At 47.4% G+C, this 19389-nt stretch overlaps 1 protein-coding gene across 3 annotated transcripts in view; it reads left to right on the top strand.

Annotated features, from left to right (window-relative positions):
- ASAP2 (ArfGAP with SH3 domain, ankyrin repeat and PH domain 2) overlaps window positions 1–19389 on the top strand; it is a 154808-nt gene that overhangs the window by 11179 nt on the left and 124240 nt on the right. The window contains exon 1 of one of the 3 annotated variants that reach the window (XM_020912045.2): window positions 5145–5183. The exons of the other annotated variants lie outside the window; for them this stretch is intronic. Within the exon in view, the coding sequence (XP_020767704.2) occupies window positions 5160–5183 (24 nt within the window). The 5' untranslated portion in view covers window positions 5145–5159. Of the gene's footprint in view, window positions 1–5144; window positions 5184–19389 lie in introns of those variants that run through there. 3 annotated transcript variants of the gene reach the window in all.

The following is a 19389-nucleotide window of genomic DNA, read 5'->3' as shown; positions in this document are numbered from 1 at the left end:
AGATACGTGGCTCATTCAGCTGTATGTGCCATGGTATCTGGGAGTTTTCCAGTCCAGGGCCAGGCCTCGTCTGTCTTTGCAGCAGCGAGCTCAGAACGTCTGTCTTTGTTTTTCCCGGTTGTCCTGGCCTTTTGGCTGCTTCTTTCTGTAAGCGTCATCTTGACCTGTTCACTGTGGGGGCCCCTTGCTTCTTGACCAAAGGTAACTGTTGAGCTTCCTGGTTTTCTTCTCATCTCGTAAGTTCTCTTGTGGTTTTTTCTTTTGTGGCCAGTAGGAATGAGGTGTGTTTACTCCTTGGGCTGTTGGGTTGTCAGAACCTGCAGCTTTTGTTTGCCCTGGTGGTAGCTTGCCAGGCCACAGGCTTTTCTCATGGGGAAGAGGTATCAGGCAGGGTGGTGCACAGCAGAAATCGTAAGGAGGCAGAAGGCTCCCCACCTCCTCCATCTCCCTTCCCTTGCCTCCTCCACACTATGGTTTCTTTTCCTTGGAGACCAGTTGCTGGTGCTGCCGACTAGGCAGTGTCCAAAGCTGAAAATTCTCACCTCCCTTCTTTTTTCTCCTGCGTTCTCTTGCCTGCACTCCTTTGGTGTATTTCCAAACCTCCAGGCCCTGTACATCCTTTTTAAAGTGGATTTTCCAGCCAGAGGGGACACACAAGGGAAGATTTAGTTTGGGGTTTCAGTCTGCGACTTTCTTTCATGGCGAGCTGCTCTATGGTGATGACATTTCACGGTGGCCTCATTTCCTACCACCCTGCCTCCTCTCCTACCACCCTGCCTCCTCTCAGTTTTCCAGGAACTGGGTTTATTGTTCTGTCTTTTAAAAATGATTTATTGTCTTCTGTAACAGTGTGGAAGGAGCTTAATTTTTTGAAGTGCACCGTCTTCTTTATGGCCAGGGCAAAGTAAAGGTTTGATTGATCTTATGACACAGTTGCTTTACTCATAGCTAATGTGAAGTCTCTTAAGGGCTTCTGTTTTATTTGCTCTTTTTAATTTATGAACCTCCTTGCATCCCTGAGCATCTGTGCCCAAACCAGTGAGGCCTGGGGTGTCACATTCAGGGCTTTATTCCTGCCCCTGACGTACTGCGAGCTGGTAGAGCGTTCTGACAGTTGGTTAGGTTTTGGGTTGAATTAGGGAGTAGCAGTGTCAGCAGATGAGTGTTTCAGGAATTTGTTACTGGTTTTCCCAAGGAAAATGTACTGTTAGGTTGAATAATTAAAGCCAGTGGTAGACGTGTGTTAGAAGGTAAACAGAAGAAAAAGCTGTTGTCAGTAGCTGCTGGAACAACCATCTTGTTTCTCTTTAGGTCAGGGTCATCCTCAGGGTTCTCAAAAAGGGCCAGGTAGTGAGATAGAAATAACAGGGACCAGCGCTCAACAGCTGAGGCCAGTGGAAGGGAGGAAGAGAGAACACTGGACTCACTCAGAGTGCGGGGCTACTCCTTCTCTAGGGATCCCCGAGGTTTCTCCCCACTAAGCAGCAGGTCTAACAAGAGTTCCAGTTGATGCTGTCTGCCCTGATGGGCAGGGAGGCATGTGATCCATTGAGGGGAGTTTGCACGAGGATGGTTTTTGAGTTTTGCTGTGTAATTTTGATGACTTTTAGTTCACTGAGAAAATTCACTTATGTGGAACAACTCCTTCCTTTGGTGTTAGTCCAAATGCGACATTTAGGACATCTTTCAGGATGGGGTTTGGGCCACGGCAGAATGACATGGAATCAGTCTCTGGGTTACGGCAGGCTTTCATGAGGACAACCCTGGGCTCTTAGATGACTGCTGTTAAGGAGCATGCGGTTTGCTATCAGACCTCAGCGTATCTTGGCATTTCCTTCTTGGGGGCAAGGGAGCTTCAGAATCCACAGTCAGGCCTGCTCTTAGTTTTCCTGGTGGACCCTCCTGCCAGACCCTGAGAGTGCCTCAGGTTCAGTGTCCCTTCTCTTTGAATCCTCGGAGTCCCAGGTGCTTCCCAGCCCATGGTTCTCATAAATTGTCTGTTGAGTGTGAAGGTCCAGGTAATCTTTGTTTTTGTGATTTTATATCTTGACCTTCAAGTGGCTTGCTGTATGTTTAGAAATAAATTTGTTTTGATTTGCACAATCAAGATTGTCATGTTATCCTTTGAAACAGGAAAATCTCTATAAGAATTACCGAAATCTCTCTCTAAAGCACCCTGATATCGACTTTCTTCATTCAAAAATATCTCTTTTATTCTGTAAAACCTTCCCTAACATCCCTCGTCTATCAGAACTTTCTTCTCTTTTTGAAAAATAATTTTTAAATTTTATTTTATTTTTTGGCTGTGCTGGGTCTTTGTTGCTGCCTGGGATTTTCTCTAGTTGTGGCAAGTAGGGGCTACTCTAATTGCGGTGTGTGGGTTCCTCCTTGTGGGAGCTCCTGTTGTGGAGCAAGGGCTGTAGGGCCCGTGGGCTTCAGTAGTTTCGACTCCAGGTTCAGTAGTTGTGCTGTATGGACTTAACTGCTCTGAGGAATGTGGGATCTTCCTGGATCGGGAATCAAACCCATGTCTCTTGCATTGGCAGGGAGGTTCTTCACCACTGAGGCACCAGGGAAGCCCTTCTCTGAAATCTTAAAGCAGTTACTCTGACTCACTTTTGGATCAGTCTGTCCGTCCATTCATTCAGGGTTTGGTTGACCATCCGTCCACCCATCCATCTATTGATCCATCCGTCCGTGGTGGATTGAGGCATCCATCTGTCTGTCCGTCCGTCTGTCCATCCATCATTGGGGCAGACCTGGGATGTCTCATGCTTGACATGAAGTGTGATGCGTGCAGTGTGGTGGACCACAGCAGCTGAGGGTCCTACGTGTGTGCCGAGAGTGGCCCATGCTTCCCTCCTGGGTGCTCACTTGCTTCCACAGGGCCGGAATCTGATCAGGGAAGACAGAGGAGGGGGTCACTTGTCTGAGGGTTTGGGGTCCTCAGAGTTGTCCCTGTTTGGTCAGGACAGAGGATGGCAAGCTTATAGTCCACTCTGGTTTTGTTTGAAAAAAAAAAAAAGCTAAAACAAAAACCAAAGTAAACTAAAATGAAAATGGTATTTGCAGTTTAAAAGGAATTATAAAAAAAACCCACCCAAATCTGAAGACTGTACAACAGAGACTGTGTGGATGTGGCCTGCAAAGCTTGAAATACTTCCTGTGGGGCTCTTTCCAGCAAGTGCTTCTGCCCCAAGTTACGCGGATGGGCTCTGAGTGTAGTGCATCTGGGCTGAGTGTGCAGAGGGCTGGGGCGTGTGGAGCCTTTGGGTGGCTGAGTCCAGTGGTCCGTGTGTCACACAAGCACCCTGAGCAGGTCTTCTCCCTGTGGAAGCACCTTCTCTGCCCCAGGCTGCAGGAAAACACCTCAGCTTTTGAGCAGAGGAGTGAAGTGAGTGGGGCTGGCCTTCAGGCAGCCCATCTGGCATGGCGGGCAAGGGGCGGGGGGAAGGGTCAGCCCTTCGTTGTGGGGGGAAGGGTCAGCCCTTCGTTGTGGGGGGAGGCCCTCGGAAGGGGTACCTGGTGTTCTGCACCGCATGTCCTGCGGGAGCCGACCCCAGGCCCGCCCGCAGGAGCGGTCAGGGGTGACTCGCCTGAAGAAGGCATGCATTCCCACCGTTGACCTGCTTCCTGCATTTGTGTTCTCGTTTCCTGAAACCAAACTGCAGACTCCTGAGAGCAGGAGCTCTTTTTTAAAAAAAAAAAATAATATGCTTATGGTTTTATTTAAACTCGACTGTTTTTCAAAACATGGTTTGGGCTGGACAGGTTTTATGCCCATTTTACAGCTGAGAAAACAGTCTCCCAGGCGTCTTGTGGCTTCATAAAAGAAAACAGTCAGTGGTAGCCCTGAGAATTGAGCCCAGATATCACTGCTCTTGTCACTGAGGGGTCTTTCTGTTTCCCAGAGCAACTGAGTACCTGCTCAGTTATTGTTTTATTGAGTTAAAAAAAAAAAAAGATGTGGGTACAGTATTTATGCACAGATTCTATATGCTTAAAGCTTCTTCGTTCAGTCTATTTTAAAAGAGATTCAGAATGATGTACATGTATCATTTGTTATGAGTTACTGTCTTTAGAAATGGCTAGGGAGGACAGATAATTTAGAAATATTTGCACCTTACGTCAGAAGAGAGTTAATAGTACCCGTTACTATTAATGCTAGTGGTATTAGCTGTTCTGGGAAAAGGTACTGTTTATTCATAATAAGCAGATAATAGCAGCAAGATTGGAGAGGAAAGCCCAGATAGCATTGAGTGTAGGTGTAATTATAATTTAAATTCCATGGTGGGGGGTATTTAAATACAAGGTTTTAAGAGCTGAGTGGTAGTGTAAGGCATAACTCCAGTCTTGTATGTAACAGGAGGTATTTTTTGGCCCTGTAACCTTGGAGACATCATCAATCTTGAATTATTCATCATTGGAATGAAGTATCTTTTGAGAGAAGCATATCTTCTTCAGTGTTAAAAATATGTTTCTCTCATGTGTCATAGTGAGTATTCTAGTTACATTGCATATTTCTTTTTTTTTTTTTTAATATCCTGCCCAGTCTACTTGGTTATCCTTGAGAAGAGAGAGAGGGTTTTAGGTGGTAGCTATGTGGTACCCAGTCTTTGGGTCTATAATCATATTCCACATTTTTACAGTTTTCTCAGTCCTTTTTGTTGCTGTTCTGATATTTGACTTTAGATCTCTTTCTTTGGGGAAGGTCACTTTGGTGGCTGAAGGGGAACTGAGCCCATTTAGGGGCTGCTAGAGGATGTAGTTTTGTTATGCTTGACAAGTAAGCAGCGCCCTTCCTTCTGAGTGGAGCTGATCTGTGATCGACAAATGAATGGTCTCTTTCCATCTGGTTGTCACACAGATAGGCGAAAACGATGGTGCCGTTTGAACACTGAGTTTCTCAGACTCCCAGGGGACAACAAAATGTGTATATGAGTTGGCATGCCCAAATGCAAATGATTTCTATTGATACCTAATGTATGTAAATTTATGCTGCTTGGTTGACAAAGGCATTATGAATGATACTGTTTCTCAGTAGTGTTATATAACTGAAATTTTTGTTTTATCGTCACAGTGGTGAAGTACAATTCCTGCTGAATTTCTGTGACATTTCCAGTTGCTCCAAAGCTGGCTATGGGGCTGTCACACCAGAGATGGAAGATTCCACGTCTTCCGGAGTGAGTGTGTGCGTGCCTTGCTCCTAAAGGCTTTGACTGTCTTCTCCCCACGTGGGAATGCCCTGATTGAGGGCAGGGTGAAAGTGGATGGTCAGGGTAGTGCAATGACTCAGCAGAGAAGAGGGGTCTTAGTCCAGTTTGGGGGGCGGGGCATGGAGCTGAGACAAGGGACTGCTTTGGGAAGAAAGTTATCTTTTCCTTTTTAACATTGAGTCCTTCTTTTCTCCTTCTGGCAATTACATTGCATCTCAAATTCAGGGACAGAGAATCCAGACAGGTTGTGAGAGAAGGGTTTCATCAGTAGAGTTGGTGGGATTGGGCCCCGTGTGCCTGGTGAACCCTGCTCAGGCCTGGTGGGGGATGTAGGCACTGGGCTGTGCTTCACCTAGTGGTCATGACAGTGGTCATGATAGCTTCTGCTATCTTCACCTCTGCTCTTCCCTGAGCCCTGACAGCGGCGTCTCCCCATCTGGCAGTTAACCCACCTGAGGACTGTGTGCCCACCCTCGCTGAGCCGGGTACTGGGGCAAACTGCCTGGTAGGTAGATGTCCCTGCCCTCCCGACCATGCCGCTAGCCTGGTGGGAGAGGCTGGTGGCCAATGTGCTTCCTGCAGGAGCTGAACTTTTGCTAGATCTGGAAGCATAATCATGCGTTAGGTAGACTGCAACAAAGCCTAATGCACAAAAGAGCCCTCTGGGATATTTCCTGAGTAAATGAGAGAATGAATGATAGCAGGAGGTGGGACTCTTCTAGGTTGGGGACTGAATACCTGAGCCCAAGGTGGAGCTGAGTAAATGAGAGAATGAATGATAGCAGGAGGTGAGACTCTTCTAGAATGGGGACTGAGTACCTGAGCCCAAGGTGGGGCTGAGTAAATGGGAGAATGAATGATAGCAGGAGGTGAGACTCTTCTAGAATGGGGACTGAGTACCTGAGTCCAAGGGGGAGCTGAGTAAATGGGAGAATAAATGATAGCAGGAGGTGAGACTCTTCTAGAATGGGGACTGAGTACCTGAGCCCAAGGTGGGGCTGAGTAAATGGGAGAATAAATGATAGCAGGAGGTGAGACTCTTCTAGGTCAGGGACTGAGTACCTGAGTCCAAGGGGGAGCTGAGTAAATGGGAGAATAAATGATAGCAGGAGGTGAGACTCTTCTAGGACAGGGACTAAGTACCTGAGCCCAAGGGGGAGCTGAGTAAATGGGAGAATGAATGATAGCAGGAGGTGAGACTCTTCTAGGTCGGGGACTGAGTACCTGAGCCCGAGGGGGAGCTGAGTAAATGGGAGGATGAATGATAGCAGGAGGTTTGACACTTCTAGGTTGGGGACTAAGTACCTGAGCCCAAGGGGGGAGACTGGTTGCATGCAGAAAGATAAGGCAGCGCAGGGCTCTGGAGGGCTGTGCCCAGTGGGTGATTCTCTCGCTTGGGGCAGGGCAGTATTGGGCTCTTTGTCCGTGTGGCTGGGAGAGAAATGATCTTGTGGAGTAAAGAGTCCTAGCCTTGCTCTACAAGGACGGGAAGGCATTGGTTGAGAGCAGCTTTATGATTTCTGCAATAGAGGGAATTTCTGCAAAAGGAGAAGGTTGTGTTTGCTTCTTCCCCCATCATTCATTGAAGGTCTCCCTGGCCCGTTCCAGCACTGGGCATTTACTCATGTGAGTGAAGAACATCCTGGATTTCCAGGCGTTCACAGTTTCACACAGTTCATCTGTGTAAACAGATGCGTAAACAAACAATTACAGTATGGTTTGATAAATACAGTAAGATGCAGAGGCAGTTGTTATGGCAACGCCAAGTCACTCATGACATCCTGCGAGAGCCAATAGGCTTGCTTGCTCAGAGTCTTCTTATAGGGGACCCAGCGGAGGAGTGATGGTGAGTGGTAGCCTGCCGCTACCACTCAGATGAGCCTGACGCTGTGTGCCTGGATCTGCCCTGACCCCAGCGAGTGGATTTGCCCATGCAGAAGTCTTAACAGCAGCTGTGGGCTGAGCCCGGGCCCTGTGACATCTCTAGCACGAGCAAGAAAAATCTGCTCTGGGACCGATTCCCCAGAGGGCAGTCCTACAACCAGATTGTTGGGCGCTCTCCCTGGGTAGATACAGCCTTGTGAAGGGGAGGGGTGGCGGGGACGGAGAGCAGCTTCCGCACACCGACCTGGGTTCTGCCAAGAACCAGGATGCTAAATATAGTCCCCACGTCTCCTGAGCTACTGGGCAAAGAGGATGTTTCTTGTTTCCCGTCTAGTCTGGGAGCGAGGGCAGGTATGGGAAAAGGAGAATAGGTTTTCTCCCCTATTTGAGGGTCGATTACCAGGAAAGCATCTACATTTCATAATCAATGGAAGAATCCTTTCAATCAGATCAGGCAGATGTACCAGGGTCTTGACTAGAACCTGGAGAAGGCAGTGGCATCTCTGCGGCGGGGACAAAACGATCTCCGTGCGGAGTCCGGCTGTCTGCGCTCCAAGTGTGGACCATAGGGTTTGTGGGGGCCCAGCTTCCATGCTCCGAGTGTAGACCATAGGGTCTGTGAGACCCGGCTGACCAGTGCTCCGACCAGAAGACGGCAGGGTTTCGTGGGGCCCGGGCATTGTGTGCGGAGGTGGGGGGCGTGGTCCTTGGCTAGTTCCAGTGGCAGGGGACAGGTCAGCTTCCTGCCTCCTGACAGCACAATCACCTGCCCGTTTTCAGAGAGGAGATCAGGTTGCTCTGTGGTTGTGTGTCACTTTCCTGAGCCTCTGACTGTTTCCTCTTATATACCAGTCTGGCGGGAAGAACTCCTCTCCCAGCCGCAGGGCAGGTGGGCGGCATTCCATCTGCTGGAAGGATTTTTCTGCTGTGACTCTGCACCTCCATCCCTCCAGCCAGGACTCTCCACTTCCAGGAGGCAGGTGACAGTCCCCCCTTGACTCCTGACTGGGCTCTCAGACTCCGCGACTTGACCTGTGATCCCCTCTTCCTCACTGCCTCCTCTTGCTCTGGGATGTGCGTGGAGTCACATCTAACTTTGAGCCCCGTTTGGATGGCATCGCTGACTCAATGGACACGAGTTTGAGTAAACTCTGGGAGTTGGTGATGGACAGGGAAGCCTGGCGTGCTGCAGTCCATGGGGTCACAAAGAGTCGGACACAGCTGAGTGACCGAACTGAACTGAGGGGCATCTGGTGTGGCCGCAGCCTGGGCTTCATATAAACGTGGGTTTGAGTCACAAAGCAGGCTTGCCATCTGCTGAGTGTGTGCCAGTCACCAGGCGTGATTTGGCGCAGGAGTTACTGTTGCTGGTGCTCGATCAGCATCTCCTTCGTTTTTCTTAGCATGAAAGTCCCTTGATGAGGGACCCTGTGTTGTCTTCCTGACCCAACCTCGCCACCCTGCTGTCCCACCCCATGCTGCCTCCCAGGGATTCTACTTCAGAACCTTTCCCCGCTATTCATTCTGCCCAGAACCATCTTCTCTTCTCACTGCTCATCTGCACGGTTCACCTTCTTACCTCTTTTAAATAAACATCACCTTCTCAATGTCCTACCCTGACCACCATTTAAATCAGCTCCCTGCTGCCAGCCCCTGACCATCTCTTGTCCTGCACAGCTCTTAGCACCTCATAACCTAGGACATAACTTACTTAGTTGTTATGGTTTTAATTTATTTTCTAATTCCCTCTTCCCTTCATTAGATCATCAGCTCCATGGGGGCAGGGATTTCTGGCTCTCTCAGTTAACGATGCATCTCCAGCGCCCAGAATTGTGCCTTGTGCCTGGCACACAGTCCATTAATAGTGCACATTTGTTGAATGAATAAAACTGGCCAGCAAATACAATTTGGATTGCGGGAAGTGAAACACATGATCCAGGAGCGCTGGTGCTGTTGCTTCATAGAAATCTTGTTTCTCAGGAATTCTTTGGCGGTCCAGCAGTTAGGACTTTGCCAAGCCGAGGGCCGGAGTTTGATTCCTTGGTGGGGAAGCTAGGATCTTGGAAGCTGTGTGGTAGGGCTCCCCACTCCTTCCCAAAGAAATTTTGTTTCTCTGGCTATGGCGAAGACACTTGATTCTTAGAGGATAGTGCTTGAAAAGTTTTATTAGTGAATGAAGATCCCTGACAAAGTAAGAGCATGTTTGAGGGGGTCAGTTCCGCAGGGCTTGAGGCTGCTGCCTGCCCGCGGGGGTTCAGATCCAGGGTTAGACCTGTGCCTAGCCTCGCTCTGTATCCATTTCCAGACGGGGTCTGGGATTCCCTGTATGTTTCCAGATTGCTGCTTAGAAGGAGTGGAGAGTGCGACTCAGTGGATCCAAAGTAGTTTGGAGTTAGAGTAATTCACAGACACGGCTTTAAAACTGTGAGTCAATTAATTATTGTCCAAGGGAGCTTGGAGGTTCACCTCCAGGGTTGCTTTGGTGACAGCAATCTGATATCTATGTGACAATTATGACAAAGGCTGGTATTATGTTGGGATTTTGAAGAGTCTATCAGATGGTGAAGGAATTGAGAAGCAATGGTTACCACCTGTCCTGTCTCACCCTGTTTTCTGGTTTGGAGTGTTGCCTTGTGGAAATTTATTTATTTGTTAATGTTAAGGCCTCCAAAATAAACATTCTCAGAATGGTTGCCAGGATTACAGGGTTACCGTGATGAGAGGCTGGTCTGCTTTTTGAACTTCTTTCTTTTGTAAGCCCTGGTAGTTTTTTTTACTGTTGATAAGCTCTTTTCAGAGAAACCGTATGAATCTTTCAGATTTCCCTCTCTTAGTAACACGGCACTTCTAAAACTTGTATGGTGGCCTGGGACCTGTAGTTTTGCAGGGATGACGAGATGGATGAGACGTGGTTCGTGCCTAGGAGGAGCTTATGTCATCCCTGAGCCTGTGCAGTGATTAGAGCCTCTGCTTTGAAGCCACTTGGAGCTGGACTCCACCACTGATTTCACCAGTTAATGCTTGTGTTAAACCTGTTTAGTCCTTAAAACAACTGTGTGGGCAGTAGGTACTGTTGTCATCCCCACGTTTAAAGAGGAGGAAACTGGGACAAAGAGATTAGGTCCCTTTCCTGAGATCATTGAGCTAGGCACTCACAAAGCTGGAATCTCCACCCCAGATACTCTGACTTTTGAGTCCATGCTTCTTGTCCTGACACTCTGCTGCCTCCCAGCTTCCTAACAAGCTTGAGCTTCCTAAATCCATACAGTGGAAGAACTGGTCGTAACGCTGCCTGGGTGCAGGATTGGTGTGAGAATTAAGTGAGAAAACCTCTGTAGAGCAGTCACCTGTTGTGTGGTGAGGGCTTGTGGCAGCTGGCGCTGCTACTGCAGCCTGGCGGAGGGAGATAAGATGGTCCACAAATTATACTCATGGAAAGTGACGTGTGTTAAGTGTCCTCTGAGAGCACTGATAACAGAGATGACTTCTTGTGGGGCCCTGGGAGGCCTCAGTTGGAGGACAGACTTGACACCACCCGGGCACTGCCCATCAGTATGGCAGGCACCGTCCCGTTTGATTAGCTCCTGGAGCTAACTGGGGCTCTAATCAGTTACCAAGCCCAGGACTGAACTAGATGGGAGATACCACAGGGTGGAGGAAAGGTGGGTCTGTTGGGAGGAACCAGAGGGTTGGACTCTTGAGTTGAGCAGAAGGAGTGAGAGGAAGGCTGACCAGCACGGTGGGGCCAGCAGGGCCCACTTCTGGCCTTGTGAATGCTTAATTAGCTTTGCATATTGTCCTTCTGTTCCCTGTCTTTGGAAGTTTTCTCCCACACCTTCCTTCCAGTGGATTTCTAGAAATACCCTATTTTTCATGACTCACTGATGGAGAACATCCTGTTTGGGGAAGTCCTGGGGGAGGCGTTTCGGGACAGTGTGAAGGGTGCTCCCCGTGATGAATGGTGTGGGCACCAGACGACTCTGCTTTTCTGCTTCCTCCAGAAAACCCTCCCTGCCGTGTACCCGTCTGAACTTCTCCACATGTGGGGTTTCAGTGCCTTGACCTGATTGTGCCCACTGGAATCTCCCTCCTGGTGTTGTAGGCAGGGACCTTTGTGTGGCTGGCTGCAGCGGTGACTGATGATGGGATTAATGGAATTAGATATGGAGCCTGGAGTTTGAATCTGACTGCGCCAGGTGACCTTTTGAGCCAAGCGGATGGCCCGACTTCTTGTGCAGCAGGGAGGCCGTGGTGGAGCCTGTGCCCGGTGCCCTGGACCAAGTTGCTTGCAGAGCGTTGTTGAGAAAATTAGAGAAGTGGGGACGGCCTCTCAGAGCAGACAGAGCGCACGCAGTGTGCAGTCAGCCGGCCCTTCCCTTGGATGGTCTGATTTTACCATGAACTGCGGCTGTTCTGGTTTGTTTAATTATTGGCCTTCCTCCTCCTAACAGAGGCCGGATGTTTTAAATCATCACGCAGTGGCTGTCTTCTGTATGGCCCGAGGCCTTCTGGCAGGCTGATTGGAGAGCTCGATACATTAGGTGGTGAAATAATAGAAAAGAAAAATAGGAGAGGCTGAACTTGAGCTGTGAAGAGGGCTGCAGTCGGGGGGCTGGCTGGGTTTAGGTGGGAGGAGTGGGCACTGGTGTGGGAGGGGCTGGCCGCTGTGATGTGGGGCTAGACCCAGGGGCAGGTGGCAACATGTGAGGAGCCAGTCAGGCTGTTTTGTCAGAGACTCTGAACCCCAAGGGCGGCCGTGGTGGTGGGGTACCCGGCATGGGGTGCAGAATGTGGGTTGATGATGCCCTCCCGTGAATGGTGAGGGTGGTTGGATTAGGCTGGCACAGAGCTGCTCAGCCTGGGCAGATTTGCCTCCTGGGGGCTTTTGGCAACATCTAGAGACGTGCTGGATGGCTTCAGCTGGGGAAGGGGAGGGGAGCTGCTGGTGTCCAGTGGGTGGAGGTCAGGGATGCCCCTGAACCCCCTCCAGTGCACAGGGCGGCTTCTGGGCCTTACGAGTGCTGCGCCCAGAACTGTGGGGCTGGAAGGTTGTCAAGTCCTGGGAGGCTTGGGGGGCTCAGGGGATAGCTCTCGGTACCCCCCGGCGACTCTTGCTTCCCTGGTGAGATGAGGGAGGGTCTTGGTGGGCCTGAGTTTCTTCTTAAATTGGGACAGGATAAAGACAGTTTAGGAATTCTCATAAGCTGAAGCTTAATCAAGTGAAGTGAAGATCATGATTTCAGGGCACTTGGATGTATTAAGTCGATCAAGACCTTCAAAGGATTGCATTAAAGTGCTGATCCTCTTAAACTCTTGGCATGTTCTCATCTCTCCCTGTGTTATTCTTTCTGTCCTTTACCCTTGTGCTGTGCGGAATACTAAATGACCTCCTTTGGGGTATAGTGTGATACCTTACTTTTATGATATGAAGATTAATAAAATTAAAACTGCCTTAGTACTGATACAAAGAGCTTGAATTTCATTTACTTTTATAATTATCTGTACTTAAAAAAATCTTAATTCAGTATCTGTAAAAATAGGAAGACTTTTCACCAAAGAGGTAAAGGGAAGCATAAAGATTGATAGAATTTAAAAAAAAGGCAACCCATACCCCGTTATTGTGTATGTGTATGTGGCCATGAGAGTTACATGATACGTTTTGCTGTTTTTGAAAGGCCCAGACTGTACAATTTGGCATTATAATTTATTTCCAGCAAATTAAAATCCTTTTTTCCTCTTGTTTTTCTTTCTCCTTTCCTGTGTCAGATAAAAAGTGTTTATTTGCTTTTGAGAATGTGTTGACTTCTGATTTATCTCTCATTTAAAGTTCTGCCTTAAGCCGAAGAGCTTAGACTTTATCCTGTTTGTGTAGGGAGGTGTGGCCAGGTTTTGAGCGAAAGGACAGGGACAGGGCAAGGTCTGAGTCAGAAAGAGCCCTCGGAGGCTGGAAGCAGGGAGACAGGCTGGCTGGCCAGGGAGAGGCTGGTGAGAGAAGAGGATGAGGTCTGAGCCTGGGCCGGAGCCAGGGGATGGGGCGGAAGCGGACAAGAGGGACGAGTCTCAGTGACCTCTTCGCTGTGGGGGCTGAGGAAGGGATGGGAAGTTGGGAAAACACCCAAATTTCTGGCTTGCATGGGTAGAATCTTCTTAAAAAAAGAAGAAGCGGGGGGAAAAAAAAATCCTTGTTTTGTACATACTTTGATGGTTAATGTTGCTTTCTGGCTTTGGCTTTTCAAAAGTAAGTGAAAACGATGTCATGTCTTGGGGCTAGATTGAGACCTTTCTTACTTTACTGTGAATTTTGGATTAAAAGGTGATGTGTTTGGAAAGATGAGGATGCTTCTGCTTCCTTCTGCCGTTTAGGAAGTCCCGTTTGGTCTGTCCGCTGTGTGATTGGAACGCTGGATTCTGAGCCTCCAGGAGGGATGGGAACCAGTCTTGATCTCCTGGTGAAGAGCATATAGCACACACAGTAGGCAGGCACCTAGCATTCTGCTTTTGATTTGAGGAGTGGTTGTCCTGAGAACAAGTGGACGATCAGATAGAGATTGAAAGGGGTCTTACACCTATTCCCAGATAAAAGCAAGTGGTAAGCCGAGGAGGTCCCGGTGGTGTGTGGCATCCTGTGTCTACCTTGTGGTCCCACGTGTGCAGTTCCGTGGCAGGCGTGGAGCCCAGATGGTGTCTTGTGTGGCTGTGTTGTGATTTCTGTGGTTTTTTCCCTTCTTCTGCAATCGGGCAGTGGTGAGTGGGTGGCCCTTACCTCTGACCCTGGGTTACAATCCAGGTTCCAGCACTCCTGGTATTGCTTCTGGACGGGCTACTTAGCAGTCTTTCACATGTACTATCTATTGACCACGCATACAAACTGCAGGTTCAAGTTACACAGTGCAGCTTTGTGTTTGGTCCATCTTTAAAACATAAACTCATCTCCTTCTGGTCTTCAGTAGAAACTTCTGTGTTCTCTTGGGCTAGTCACTCCTCCTCTGTTTGGAATCTCCATCTGCTTGTCTGTGACACCAGAGAGCTAGACTGGGGCCCCTGGAGATGCGAACCGTTTGGGTCGTGACATTCCAGGTCTTTGTCAACACCCATCCTCTGAGCAGCCACGCTCAGTCCCCTTCTAAAGCTGTGTCCCTCCTGATCATGTTTGCCCTCGTGTGGAAGTTGTTTTATACCTGCGTTACTTAAAGCTGTCTTTCTCAAGAGCCTTTTCTGATTTATAAGTCAGAAATCCTCCTTCGAGGCAGGGAAACCGCAGAGCTTGAAGCATTTCAGGTCTTATAAGTACAGTGTTGTGTCCCAGTGGGGAGGAGGGTGCAGGCCTGCAGCCTGCAAGCGAGGAGTGGCCGAGTGTTTCCTGTTGTGGTCAGCTTTATCGTGATGTGATTTACATGTAGTAAAATGTACCACCTTTAAGGGTACAATTCAGTGAATGCTGACAGATAGTCGTGTAATCGTCACCACAATTACAATGTAAAACAACTTCTGTCACCTCGCCGAAAGTTTCCTCCTGTTTCAGACGAATGTATTGGTGGTTCTTGTAGCTTTTTTGTAGGTTCCTTAGCGTTTTCTGCACAGATGATCATGTCATCTGTGAATAACAAGTGTTACCTCCTTCCTTACTGTTTGTCTTATTTTTTTCCTGCTTTAATGCACTCCTGGGCACTTCAGTACAATGTCAAGCCATCATGGGGGGATGGGTAGTGGACATCTTTGCCTCGTTCCTGATCTTAAGGGGAAAGCATTCATTCTTTCGCTGTAAAACATAACATAGCTGTAGGTGTCTTCTTTAAGCCCATTATCAGGTTCTCTTCTATTTCTAGTTTGCTGAGGATTTTCCGACATGAATGGGTGTTTAATTTTGTCAGATGCTTTTTCTGCATCGATTGAAATGACCATATGGTTTTCCTTTTTTAGCTTGTTAAAAAGTGGTGAGTTCCATTACATTTTTAATGCTGTGACTCCCTTTTTATGGAAGCCTCATGCGTAGGGTAAGCACAGATTTTGTGTCATATTGGGATTTGAGGATTAGCTGCACTTCATTTTTTGATTTTTTTCTCTTCCATTATGGTTTATTACAAGATATTGAATATAATTCTCTGTGCTATACAGTAGGACTTTGTTTATCTATTCTATATATAGTAGTTTGTATATCTGCTAGTCCCAAACGTCTACTTCATCCCTCTTCCACCCCTTTTCCCTCTTTAGTAAACGTAACTTTGTTTTTCTATGTCTCTGTCAGCATGTGTCCAGGAGCATATTTTATCAATATTAAGCAGCAATGTTGATACTGTAGAATTTGGGTTGAACTGTTGGCATGTAAAACATTCTTTACTTGCCTATTAGTTTTCAGTAAAAGGTCTTCTGGTAAGCCATCATCTATTGCCACTGTGTATGCTAAGCTACAGTTTGATTATGAGTTCCTTATACACAGTGGAGTTGGCTATATACATACGTACTTGAAAATGAAACTGATTTAAGTAAATGGTCCTGCCTTCACAGGAAAGTGTCCCATAATTTTCCCATTGTAGACACAGTCAACGTTTACTAAGCACCTATGTCATGCACCCTGAGAGAAAGGCCTCAAAGGATGAGTTCAACAGGCACAAACAGGGTTGAGGGCTGGTGGACACAGGATTCCCTGGTGGCATGTGTTCGAGTCCAAATGAGTTTAATGTTTCAGGGCGCGTATTAGACAGATCAAGAACTTTGTTACTGGACAGACACCTGTGAATTTTAAGCCTGATTCTGCCATTAGCTCTGTACTTCTCGGCAATGTGGTTTATCTTGTTTAGCCCTAGTTTCTTTGTATGAAACAAAGGAGATGAAGGTACAATGGGTATTTCACAGGTGTTTAGTGTGTGTGTGTTTCTTGTCTTGGAATTGAGGCGAGAGGTCTGTGCTCTGTGCTGGAATGAACATTATTTTTTTGGCCAGAGAGTAGTGATGGGTGTTCTGTTTGGGCTGAGATCTCATGGGAACCTGTTTTGGTGGTTTACAAATAAAATCTGCTCTGGCCTGGATCTTGGGAAGTGCAGGCTCAGTCCCTGGTTGAGACTGCAAGTGCTATTCCAGCAAGCAACCCACTGCCAGCACGTGGGTCAGGCAAGGTAAATATGTTTGCTGAACCAATGCACCAAGGTTTTACAGTAACCTCTGGAGAGCTGCTTTTCTAAGTCTTTCCTTCTGGAAGGATCAGACCTTGGGAGGTTGGATGCTACAGATGGTGACCAGTCTCAGCTCTGTAGCAGCTGTGTCCAGTCTGGTGGTGATGGGTGCTTAACAGTCTTGCAGCCTGACCTGGAATGAACATCTTGTGTTGAGCAGAGCCCGGCTTCTGTTTTCTGAGCCTTCTGTTTGAAGCCTTTAGAGAGAATAGCTGGTGGCTAGATCACTGCTGGCCTTCCCAGTGGCTCAGTGGTAAAGAATCCGCCTGCAGTGCAGGAGATATGGGTTCGTTCCCTGCATGGGGAAGATCCTCTGGAGGAGGGCATTGGCAACCCACTCCAGTATTCTTGCCTGGGAAATCTCATGGACAGAGGAGCCTGGCTGGCTATAGTCCACTGGGTCACAAAGAGTTGGACACGACTTAGCAACTAACTAGCAATAACAAAGATCATTGTTAGGAGAGGATCCAAAGGCCTGTGTCTCCTTGTAGTTCCAGGGTAGAATCAAAGAGAGAATTCACAGCTGATCACCATCTTATTATCTTTCTTTTTTTTTCCTGTTTCCTTTTCTGTTTCAACTTTTCTTTTCCCACCTTTTTTATGGAGGAGAATTGCCCTCTGTGGGGCAGCACGATATTGGGGAAGCAGCTTTTGATTGTGTAACGATTGTCAGATGAGACTTTACATGTGTTCAGGCCATTAGGTATGAGACCTTGGTGAGTATTAGTTGCTTGGATATAACTGAGGCCCAGTAACATAAAAATCACATTTTTGCTCATACAGGATGCATAAGCGGCCTTGTGTATTTTCTTTATTCTGGCCTACCCTCAGTAATGACTTCAGGTATAATGGAGAAAAGGCATATGGGCTAACGAAAGTTTGTACTTTGACTTCCATCAACAGGAATGTTTTGCCCCAGTGAGCCTTGAAAAATTCTACCATGCACATTTTTGTTCACAAATTATAATCACAGTTGGTAAAGGAACTCAGATGGAAAATGTTACTAAATCAGAAAAGGAACTGTTGAAATGATATTTTTTTAAAAAGCATCTGCTTACTGTGTCATGCAGATGAATTTTAATTAAAATACTTTCAAGATCTACTTAGGTGGAAAATCAAAGATACACTCTCTTTTTCAGGGAGGTAGGGTCCACTCAGAGAAATGGAAGCTTGTTATGTTTGTAGATGGAGTAATTGGAGACAGAATGAGTGGGCAGGTAGGTCACTCTGGTGTGTATTTATTAATTCATTCAATTGTTCATTTACTCATCAAGCAATTTGATTGTATACTCTGCTAATTGCTGAGAATTGTATAAACATGGACCTTGCAAGGCTCACAGTCTAGTTGTAAGGGACAGAGAGTCATAATCTGGAAATAATGTGGTAAAAATAGCCAGCAAACTTTGTTCCCTCAAATGAAAAGTGGTTCTTGTGTGTTAGTTTTTATGAAACATGTATATGAAGTTTGCTTTTGGGAATTAGTGGAAAATTTACTATTATATAAGTTTATCATTAAAGATTTTGAAGCCAGTGAGGCTTTAACAAGCCATTAAGATTAGGATTAAGAAAATTACTAGAGTTAATCAATGAATATAGTGAAGTTGCAGGATATAAAATTAATACCCAGAAATCCCTTGCTTTCCTGTACAATAACAGTGAAAACTCAGAAAGAGAAGTTATTTCAAAACAGCCCCCTTCCCCACTGCAGCAAAGAGAATAAAATACCTAGGAATAGACCTGCCTGAAGAGACAGAAGACCTGTATGCAGAAAACTATAAGATACTGATGAAAGAAATCAAAGATGACACAAACAGATGGAGAGATACACCATGTTCTTGGATTGGTATTTTTCACAGAACTAGAACAAAAAAATTCACAATTTGTTTGGAAACACAAAAGACCCCGAACAGCCAAGGCAGTCTTGAGAAAGAAGGAGCTGGACTTCAAGTGGACACTTGACTGTGATGTAGAAGGTCAAGACAGGAAACATACAGGCCCAGGAAGGATGTCAGCTTTTACCTCTCATTGCAGGTGTGGCCGGGGCAGTTTCCTTTGTCTCCCAGTCTGCAGACTGTAGGGCTTCCCTGGTAGCTCAGACGGTAAAGAGTCTGTCTGCAGTGTGGGAGATCCGGGTTCAATCCCTGGGTAGGGAAGATACCCTGGAGAAGGAAATGGCAACCCACTCCAGTATTCTTGCCTGGAGAATCCCATGGATGGAGGAGCCTGGCAGGCTGCAGTCCTTGGGGTCACAAAGAGTCAGACATGTCTGAGCGGCTTCCCTTTCACTTTCTTTCACTGCAGACTGTCAGGAGGCTTCAGTGTCATCATGCATGTTACAGGCCTCTTCCAGTGAGCAGCTGTGGTTAGGATTCAGTACTTAGGTGGCGATGATGTTATTATTGTTACTAGTAGAGAACTAGTAGAGAGCTAGTGGGGAACTAGGGTTAATTTTCATACAAACAGAAGGAATCCTCCCAGACAAAAGCTTCTGGCCTGAGAAAGACTGGTATGGCCTCTGTTGGGGAGGATGTTTTTTCTAGATCCTTTGATGACTGTGGGGTGGTTGTGCTGCTGCTGGTACTCCTTGACATCTTGGGTTGAGGGGATGGTGCTGCCTGAACCAGAGCTGGCCTGCAGGACCAGTCAGTGTATCCTGGGCCTGCTCAGTCACTCACCATGCCCAGTGTGGAGTGTTCTGTAAACACAAGCCCTGAGAGATGAGCCATACATTTATACTGGGGCATTGCTTGAAGTAACGGCAGTTACCTCCTGTAATGCAGTTGCTATGTCTTTTTGCACATGTTGCTCAAGTATCGCGTCTTCCTGACTTCTCTGTCTGGACACACCGCTCTTCACTGTTGTGTATTCCTGGGGAGCAGAGGACACAGGAGGCCTTGCCTTGGGGAGCCCGGTGACGCTCTTGCTTTGCAGTTGTCTCTATCTGACGCGTCATGCCCGCGTGTATCGCTTTCTTTGTCTACTGGGGTGACTCTGGACCCTCCTTGGCGCAGAGACTTTGTTTCTTGTTCTCTGATTTTTATTTGTTTATTTTTGGCTGTGTTGGGTCTTTGCTGCTGTGCGTGGGTTTTCTCTAGTTGCCGTGAGTGGGAGCTATTCTC

The sequence above is a fragment of the Odocoileus virginianus genome, chromosome 2 (assembly GCF_023699985.2).
Source record: "Odocoileus virginianus isolate 20LAN1187 ecotype Illinois chromosome 2, Ovbor_1.2, whole genome shotgun sequence".
In the NCBI taxonomy this organism is placed as follows: domain Eukaryota; kingdom Metazoa; phylum Chordata; class Mammalia; order Artiodactyla; family Cervidae; genus Odocoileus; species Odocoileus virginianus.
The sequence above is the reverse complement of the archived record's forward strand: the minus strand, read 5'-3'. Positions and strand labels throughout refer to the sequence as shown.